The sequence below is a fragment of the Falco rusticolus genome, chromosome 11, assembly GCF_015220075.1.
Source record: "Falco rusticolus isolate bFalRus1 chromosome 11, bFalRus1.pri, whole genome shotgun sequence".
Classification (NCBI taxonomy): domain Eukaryota; kingdom Metazoa; phylum Chordata; class Aves; order Falconiformes; family Falconidae; genus Falco; species Falco rusticolus.
Genome location: NC_051197.1, coordinates 28,935,987 through 28,945,538, shown reverse-complemented (window position 1 = coordinate 28,945,538; position 9,552 = coordinate 28,935,987). Strand labels below are relative to the sequence as shown.

The 9,552-nt window shown below is 50.3% G+C and overlaps 1 protein-coding gene across 1 annotated transcript; it reads right to left on the bottom strand.

Moving 5' to 3' along the window:
- Positions 1-2,623: 2,623 nt before the first annotated feature.
- On the bottom strand, positions 2,624-9,122 carry NPHS2 (NPHS2 stomatin family member, podocin). Its single transcript, XM_037404571.1, has 8 exons — positions 8,846-9,122; positions 7,640-7,743; positions 6,632-6,704; positions 6,251-6,333; positions 5,188-5,391; positions 4,507-4,562; positions 3,597-3,675; positions 2,624-2,902 (listed from the first exon to the last, which is right to left on the bottom strand). The coding sequence occupies exons 1-8, from the start codon at positions 9,120-9,122 to the stop codon at positions 2,624-2,626; spliced, it is 1,155 nt and encodes a 384-aa protein (XP_037260468.1).
- Between the last annotated feature and the right edge of the window lie 430 nt (positions 9,123-9,552).

The window sequence follows — 9,552 nt, the reverse complement described above, 5'->3', positions numbered from 1 at the left end:
AGTTTACCTGCTTAGTGCACTGGGATGGCATTTATACACTTCATCTACTTGTGGTTTCTGTGTTTGGCATCTGAGCCCCCTGGCTGCCCATCCACAGTACCCCTACAGCCTCAACAGGCCAAACTGCCCAGTGAGGTGGCCACCCAGGACTTCTACCTCTGTCACGTCCCCAGCCCGGGGCAGTCTGTATAGTCCTAAACCTCTGCAAGGCCAGCAGAGCTGCCTGGGTTCGGCAGGGCTCTGCAATTTGACCCAGTCTCAGCTTGGAAGAGCAGGCAGTGAAACTGTCAGGAATTACATCAGTTCAGACAACCCCTGCCAACTCCCTCAGAGTAAATTCTATTTTGGAAACACCATATATCACTAATCGTGAAGTACATTTTTAAATGATGTTTTCCTTCTGCAAGGTTTTTGCATGTAGGTAAAATGACAAGTTTCTGCCAGCTCTGTATATGTAAGAGAGAGAAGATCCTGCTGGAACAAGGCGTGTTCTTTAGAACTGATGCTCTTAGCTATAATTTGCACTGTATGTCTCTTGACACTCATTTCTCAGATTAAGTGTCGCTCCTTTGAGACATTATCTGTGGAGATGTTGGTCCTCGATGTGCCAAGGAATCTTGATCCATATAAATATGGATCGTTTTACACTGAGTTAGAAATGCAGCCAGAGAAGTGTTCAGAGAAAGAATCATCTGCAGCTCAGTCTGTGTAGCATTACATCCTTTTGCCCTAGGTTGGGAAACAGGGGCCTGTTCCAGCAGCATGAGAAATAACCAGGACCAGCTTTAGAGAAGTAACTACACAGCTCATGTTCGCCAGTGGAAGATTAGAGCTGTTCCACCTCCCAGAGCTAGTTTTCCCTGAGTGGATCGCTGCTGAGACCTATTACAGACACACGGGCAGGAGCCACGGCCATTGTGCCACCCTTCCTGCAGTGGCAGAATGACTCAGATGGGAGGGTACGCCTCGGATTCTTGTGTGATCACTGAGAAGTTCACAGGTGGGTTGTTCCCACTCCCCAGCCACTTGTAAGAGGACTGGTTTGCTGGGTGTCCTTGCTGTAAAAAGACCAGCAAATACTTGTAGAGCAAGTATTATGGGAGCACTGAGTGTTGAGGAGGGGACTCCAGGGAGCTGAAGGGGCCGATTAAATACAGAATACGTGGTACTTACTAGAAGTGGGATCCTTGTCTTTTGTAGCAGCATTAAGCCTGTACGTACAGGCCATCCTCGTGACACAGCGGCATTTAACAGAAATGCTACTGATATATGCCAATGTGCATGAGTGTTTGCCAGCAGGCAAAGAGGGACTGAACAAATGAGTGAAAACACAAGAGTGAGCAACTGGCTGGGTAACCCCTGCTAGGCTTGTGCATGATGGCCAACTACTGTGTAGGCAGTTAAGAGAAGGGCCACCAAGTGCCCTCTATCTTGGCCTCTACAGGCCACCACCGGCAGAAGGTATGTCCTGGGAATGGCTGTGCAGGGGAGGTCTGTGCTGAAGTGCGAGGAAATGCTGCAGGTCAAGTAAAAGGGCAGGAGCAGAGCTGACAGCCAGCCAAAGGGCAGCAGCATCAGAGAAACCGAGTGCAGCGGTAGTTCCTTTGACAGTGCTCTGTATCTTTGCTAAGGGAAAGGATTGCAGTATCTGTAGGTTCCCGGCCATTTCAAATAGCTTTTGGCAGGAAAGATACATAGGAGTTTGGAGGACTTTCTCTGTTCCTTCCCTGGGTACGGAGATTACCAAGGCAGCTGCAGCAGGCAAAAGTATTACTGTTCTCGAGGCTCTTGGCTGGCTTTTCCCCAGTGCTGCTGGATTCCCCCTTGTCAGCTCAGTGGGAGTTGGTTAAAGGGATCACCGCTAAAATGTTTAAATGCCCACAAGTTCAGACCTTGTCCTGCCTCACCCCCCAGTGGAACTGAGCAGCAGCACAGCCTGCCTTTCCTCAGCTCAGCTGACGTGCCTTGCAGGGAAGTGCCAAGACTTAAAGGCTGGCTTGTCCTCCTCTTCCTTTTCCTCCTAATTTAGAACTAGGGCTAAATACCTTGGCTGCCTGTGTGTGCACGTAGGCGCGCACGGGTGGTGACTGAAACCCCACATCCAGGACTTAGTCCACGGGACTCAGCTCTCTCCCTTGTTGCAGAGCCACTAGGCTGGCAGCACCCACCAACCCGCCTGCGTGCTGAGCCGCTTCCTGTTCCCCCACCGACTGTCGGGCTCCCACCCTCGCCTGCCTGGCTCTTCGGGGGGACAGGGGAGCATTTAAGTACCTAGGGGCTAGCCTGTCCTTCCTGCCGAGGTGATGGGGCAAGGTGATCAGAGCGCAGGGCCCAGGCCCCAAGTGCCTCTGGCCCTGTGAAGGGGAAGGGATGATACCCCACTTCCTTCAACCCCCTGCTCACACACATGCCAGCCCTGCTCCTTTTACTCCATATTTTTCCCTTTCCAAAACAAGAAGAGGCTTCTTCCATGTACATCCCACTTTATATTACAGGCCTGGGCTGTCTTCCCTCCTGCCTCCAGACCAGGACCTGCTGGTGGGCTGCCAATAGTCCACCCTTCTTGCGCCTCTCTGAGCAGGACTGACCAGGGGCAGTGTGGCAACCATTTCTGGGACAGCTCTTAGAGCATGGGTGAGTCCTTCTTGTCTTTGGGGCTTTCTGGGAGCTTTATGGTGCCTGTGAGGTGGCTGCTCGCTGCCGGAGGACTGTGGGTAGCCGGAGAGACCAGGTTCATGGCATCCAAAGGCAAGGGCAAGATGAAAGCAGCAGGTTTCTCTGCAGTAAGGGAGTGCAGTGCATGGAGGTAACGGAGCTGAGCAGCCGCAGGGGTGCTGGACAGGATCTCAGCTGCCATCCGCAGGGACTCAGAAGCAGCCTTTTCCCCCTCAGCAGCAATCACCTGCCAAGCAGGAGAATAAGGGTTTCTGTGAGGCTGGGAGTAAGGAGCATGGACTTAAGGGGCATGAAATTCCCAGAGACGGTGTGATTATAACAGTTCTGCTCTCTGAAGACCATGGTATGTACTAGACGTCTTGGTACCCCCAAAAGTTTGGGAATTCATGTCTAACTTGTTTTTTACTAGGCCCATCAGGGCTCATAGTTGGGCATACCTTTGCTGCAAAAGCATGGGAGAGGGCAGCCCCTGGGCTAGCATTGTGGGAGGGGTGCTGGACACCAACCTTATCCAGGCTTTTGCACAGCTCAGTGCCAAGGGATGGAGACCAGCCTGGGCTGAGCAGGGTGCAGGGAACATGACAGTGGTGACAGCCCGGCACTGGGCTTCTAGGGAAGAGTGAAACCCTGAGGAAGAGATCCCTATGGGAGTCACAGTGGGCCTGGGGATAACTCCAGACCTCTGTGTGTGTCTGTGTCCTACCTGGAGACCAGATACCAGATCTGGAATTCCACTGGGCTGGCCCAGGCTCTTGCTGCATCTCCCTTTGCTAGACACAGCTCTTGAACAGGAATTAAAGGAAACATATCTCACCAGAGCTGTATCCTTGTGGGGCATGCCCCAGGGACCTCAAACCAGAGGTGTGAAAGGAAAGAGGGGGGCTTTAGAAGGAGATGAGAAGTATTCAGAGTTGGCATACCCGCACTTTGGCCTGTCTCTGGGCCTCCGCTTCCACAGCCAGGGATTGCCGGACTTCAGCAGGCAGCTGCACGTTGTTGCTGTGGTAGTAAAGGACAGGGATTAGCTGGGCTCTAGGTTCTCCTGGCAGCACTGGATGGTCAATCGGGCTTGGAATGGGCTCATCAGTCACTCTCTGCAGAGCAGTTCACACATGCTCTTTGTTCCCTGGGTGTCCCTCTCCATGCATCTCATTTTAGCCTTGTACTACCATTCCCATTCTTCTTTTCCAGCCTCGTGTTCTAATGATCATGCTTGCATGAACACTAGGCAGCAGAGACATCTCTTTGTGCCTCTGAGGCCTGAAGTCTAAGCTCACTCTTTGTGAGACAGCAGAGAATCCGCTGGGTAGACTGCTCTCGAGACAGGCACAGGAATTTCCTTCTGTTCATAGATTTACTCATGCACTGCTTGGCTCTCTCTTCCATGGCCCTCTATGGGACGAGCCAGTCCCACCTTTCTGCATGGGCTTCCGAATGATGAGCCCATCCCTACCAGTGCTAGCACCCCGAGGCCTTTGATCTAGGGTGGGGCACAGAGAGTTTGGTGCCTGCTGCACCTCTTGGGCTGGCAGAACTGGGTGCAAACTCTGCCTGCAGCAGCAGTGAAATCGTGATGAGATCCCGGCTAAGGATCCTGCCCTGGCTGTTAGTGCAGGAGCAAGCACAGCCCTCATGTGGAAGTTCTACGTGAGGCAGAGGCTGAAAGGGAAATATAGGACAGGGAAAATAGGAAGGCGAGAGGTGAGGCTCTGCCTTCTGCAGAATAGCTGCAGGGAGAGAGCCAGAGGCAAAGCAGGAAGAGGAGCAGGCAGCAGAACAGGTACTTGCAAAGGGCCAGGGAAGTCCCCTCTACCAGCAGTTCCTACCTACATTTCTGTTCTCTCCACTTTGATCCCCCAGCAGCCTGTGACCGCATCCAAAGCCACCTGTGAAGAGGAATAATTTTAGAGCATGGGGAGAACACCAGCCCTGGCCTAGGCCCCTTACAGGGAGTAAGACAGTGCAGGGACATTAATTTAAGGAATTTAACTGCAGGACTGTAAGGCAGATTTATTAGTTTTTGTGTGCTATTATGTGAGGTCCTCAGAAATAAAATTACTTCCCTTACTTCTGATTTGTGTTTGCCTCAGGGATTTAGCACAATTTAACTAGCCCATATAGGTTCAAGTGTGGAACCAATTCAGCTCCATAGGAATCATTCAGTTCCTGACTGGTGTCATCTTGTATGTGTGTCATGGCCACAAAGAACTGCTACTGGATATCCCATGTGTACTGGGTTTATGGCAACTCACTCGGGCTGCAGAATATATTCTGTCTGCTGCTCACCATAGCCACATGTGGGGGCCCACACTGTATATCCTTCACCTAAAGCGATCAGTGTCAAAAAAATAAACAGAAGGAAAATTTCCCATTTTTCTGTGAAGGAAACACATGTTGTTACTGCACCCTTCTGCAAACCGGTGTCTGTGATTTTGAGGGGCTGATGACCTGAGCTGCTTTGTGGAGCCTCATTTCACCCCTTGCTCTGATGCCTCCCCCCTGCAGAAGCACCTTTATCTCCTGGCTGATGCTTTTCCTCTCCAAGAGAAGTTCAGAAAAAGCTCGATGTGCCAGGAGGCGTTTTGTGGTTGTCTGCACCAGCAGCTGGATGGCACTGGAGATGCTGGTCAGGGTGGTGAGGAGAAGAGAGGCATTCTCCAACCGGTAGTAGCAGACAGCATCTATCTCCAAGGTAACCATGTCTTTGGTCACCACCTAAGCAGAAGACATTAGGGGAGATGGAGCTGGTTCTGACAACTCTAAGGTAGCACGGAAAGCACACAAGACAGTGAAGCCTATCCAGACAGTTAAGTCTTTGTAGTTTCCACCTCTGCTACTGACTGACCTTGGGCAAAGGATATAACCTCTAGATCTCAGTTTCCTGAGCAGCATCTTTGTGTCTGTCTCCTCAGTACAGCTGCTGAGCTAGAGACTGTGAGTAGGTCATAACACTGCGTTTCCCTGCACACAGCTGCCTGGTCCATTCCTGTTCTGAGAGCATAGGCTGTGTCCTGAGGTGTGTGCTCGGTTATTGTATCTCCAGAAGGATTTGCTGCACACCACGGGGGTGAGCCTGGAGATGCTATCCCACAAGGACTGTCCCACTGGCAACACAGCAGAACAAACAACATATCCCAAAAGGAGAGGAGGGGCTGTGGCTAGGGACATTGCAGGTGCAAGGGTTAGAAACAAGGGTTCAGCCCTTTCTTCCTCCCAGGCTTATACAGGAGCAGAGTACCACCCTTATATTGTTGTAAGATCTTAGTCTGAGCTTCTGTCCCTGCTGCAGACACTCCTCAGTGTGGTAAGTAAAAGAATCAGGTCCCGTATCTCTGGCCCAGCAACTCTCTGTTGGTCTGTATTACCACTACAGCATGTCAAACTGAATGGGATTAAAAGCAGTAGTTTTAAAAGAGAAGAAAATTCACTCTGGTGAATTTTTAGCCTTCCCTTTCTGAGGTGTTTGAGATGTTTTTTCAGACTTTTCTACCTAGAAATGAAGGCTAGAAGCATAAGGTATAATAATGTTAGAGACATCCAAAAAATTAATAGAGAGAGGGGGTGTCAGCCATACCTGATGGAAGGGGATCTCCAGGGTTTTGAGGCGGAGGTCTATCTTGTGGTATGTATCCAGACAGGGAAGGAAAAAGAAAAGGCCTGTGGGAGGAAGAGAAAGGCAGCTAGTGATCATCAGAACCACAGAAATTGCCTCTCCTGCTTTGGAGAACAGGGGAGGGTTTGGCATGCAGAACTACAAAGGAACAGTAATACATGGGCTCAAATTCTGAGTCTGCTTCTGTGATGGGAAAAGCCATTAGGCCCTTAAGAGGAAGGGAGCAAAGACATCCCATCTGCTATCTGGCCATGCCTGCTTGAAGGGCATTGGCATGCAAGCTCTGGTAGAGCATGAGGAAAAGGAGCAACATGGTTGTGGGGAGCTCAGTAAACACCTTACCAGGCCCTTTGGCTCTGCCGGGAAGGAGATGCCCAAGTCGGAAAACGATGGCTCTTTCATACTCCCGCACTACCTGCAGAGGGAAACAAAAGCTAGGCTGGAGAGGAAGGTGTAGGGCTGGGGAAAGGGGGACTCTCCAGCATGGAGGAAGTCTGTTCTGGGAAAGCCCTGCAAAGTGAGGATTTCAGCAGGTATGAGCTGGTGGCATCACCTCTTACTGAGTCCCTTTACCCTAGCAAAGAACCTGCCCAGAACTACTGGCTGGCCTAGTGTGTGAGCAGCCCACAAGCAGCCCTGCGACGGCCCGAGATTTGTCAAGAGCAGCCTGTGTGAGAGCTGCCCAGGGTTTCCTGGGATGAAGCCAGCCAGCAGCCTGCTTCCTTATAGCCTGGCCAGATGTGAACACCCTGAGCTAAAATTTTCCATGTTGGTTGTTTTCCTGCAAGGGAACCTTGTATGTATACGCACACATGTGTAAGATCTGGGCCATAATACTGATGCTTTTGTTGATAACAATATGTACATGAAATTTCCTGAGAAGTGGAAATCAAAATATGCCTACTTGTAGCCATGCTATAAATCTGAGAAAAGGGGAGGAAGAGGGAAAATGCACTATTAACTGAGAGATCGATCTCTCGTAACATTTTTAATTCAAAACCTATTTACCCTGCTGCTGCAATGCAGCCATCTCTGGGCTGAGTAGGCTAAGGGTTGTGTTTGAAAGTGAATGGATTCACAATTTGTTTTAAAAAAAAGAGGAACTGAAGCCCCAGCCTGTTGATACTGCAGCAGGAGTATCTGACAAGCAGTGGCTGGACCCTTGTGCAGCCCTCAGCTGCAGCAACTTGATAAAGGATAAGTCAAAATTAATGATGAGCTGAAAAAGTGTAAACAGGACCTTAGACCAAAACAGCTTTATGCTCATGTCTGACGCAGGCTGAACCAGTGAGTTACATCCACATCAGACAGCAAATATTAAATCTAGAGAGGGCCCACGACTATTCTCACCTTCAGGCAGAACCAGACAGAAATGGGGAAGGTCATTATGATGAACAGGAAAGACAAGATGGTCAGAAGCCACTCACAGATGCCCAGACCAGGAGACTTTGCACCTAGGGAAAAATCCAACATGACTGTGTTAGGAGAGGACTGCTCCCAAAATACCGATGGCCTGACAAGTGCCTGCACAGATAAGCTTCATTGTTGTCCTTTGCATAGACCCGGTGTATGACCCATTTGGCTCTCTCTGGAGCTGGGTTAAAGAACACCTCCCTGCCCCAGGTGACCAGGAGGTGCTAGGATAGACCGATAGTGTCTGTCTCTGCTTTACTGGCAGAAACTGAGCCATGCTTCTCCATAGTGCTTTGACTAGAGAGCAGCCTTTAGCTTGAAGGCCTGTGGCTACCAAGCCATGTTGAAAGGCTTGGAATGACCAGCTTGCTTGGCTGAGCTGGGATCCCAGAAGCTTATCTGGAAAGATAAGCTAATGGCAAAGAGAAAGATTCTAAATAAGAGGTAGCTTTCAGCATGCACAGTCTGAAGTGCCCTTCCCTGTCAGAGTATCTCAGGTCGTTTTGGAATAGGATTTTAGTCACATCCCAGCCCCCCAACGCAGTGAGACCAAGCCACCGGTGCTGCTGAAATCTCCCTGTGCTCTACAGCGGTCACACCAAAGTGCCAGAGGCCGACTGAGGTGGTCAGCCCCAGGTGAATATTACCTGCTACATCTCCCCCAAAGTGAGTGTGGGTCATCTTGCTCTGGGTGCCCTTTGTTGTGCTCCTGCCTGAGGGAAAATCTTCAGGTATGGCATGCAAATAGATAGATCAAAATAGATACACTGCACTGCAGTCCTTTGGGCTATGAACTGGCATGAGGGCTAACTCCATCCACCTACAGAAGGGCAAGCGAGAAAAGGAAGAGAATAGAACATGAATAGAACTGGGGAGTAGCAAGCTGAAGCGTGAAGGATACTGGGGATGTAACTGGGTATTGCAAAGTTCATTGCTGTGCTAAACAGTGCTGCTCAGCCTGCAGTACTGACTGCAGCAGCTGGCTGGGAGGCTGGCTGGAGTCTCCCATATCCTGTCCTAAGGAAAACCATGACTGTGCAAGGTAGGTGTGATGACACCACGCAGAAAGCGGAGTTATACTGTGACCCACACAGGGTCAAAAAGTCCATAGCTTTCCGTCCCCTTCCCTTCTATAAGCCATACCTTCCTGTTGCTGCTCGCTGTCCAGCAACGCCATTGCTTCCATTTCTTCATCAGATATCACATCATCCACGTCCACCACTGTGGACGTGTGCACCCTACCATCGGTCCCTGTGGTGCTCTTGATCTCCTTTGCTTTCTCCTGCTTTATGTCTCCCCTTCCTTTGCCAGCTTCTCTGCTGCTCTCCCTCTTCTCTCGTTTGCTTGGTGTAGCGGAGGACTCTCTCCGTCTCCTATGAGACTCCCTGGAAGAGCTCCGAGACCTCTTATCCATCCTCATCTATGTCGAGGAGCTTGCAGCTGCCTGTGGGAGTAGGATGAATTCGCGCTTGAATTTATTGCTGCAGGCAGGAAAACCAGGCAGAGGAGGAGAGAAGGGGAGGTGTCAGATCAATGAGACTTGTTTCAAGTTTACCACAGGCTTGTCAGACATAATGGACAGTGAAGTGAGCAAGCTGTTTCCCAGCTGCTCTGCTCTCATTACACACTGCTGTGGAGATGGGAAGGAAGGGTGGACCTGGACAGGGTGGACTCCAGGAGGACATTCTGTGTGCATCTTCCTGCCTTTAGAAATAAAATACCATCAGAAGCCCTCAGATGATAAAAATCATGTAGATGGTTTCAGCAAAGCTGTTGAAAAGCAACCTAAAAGTTACTGCCACACATGTGGCTCCAAAGATCTCCAATGGTGAAAGTGGCCCAGAACAATA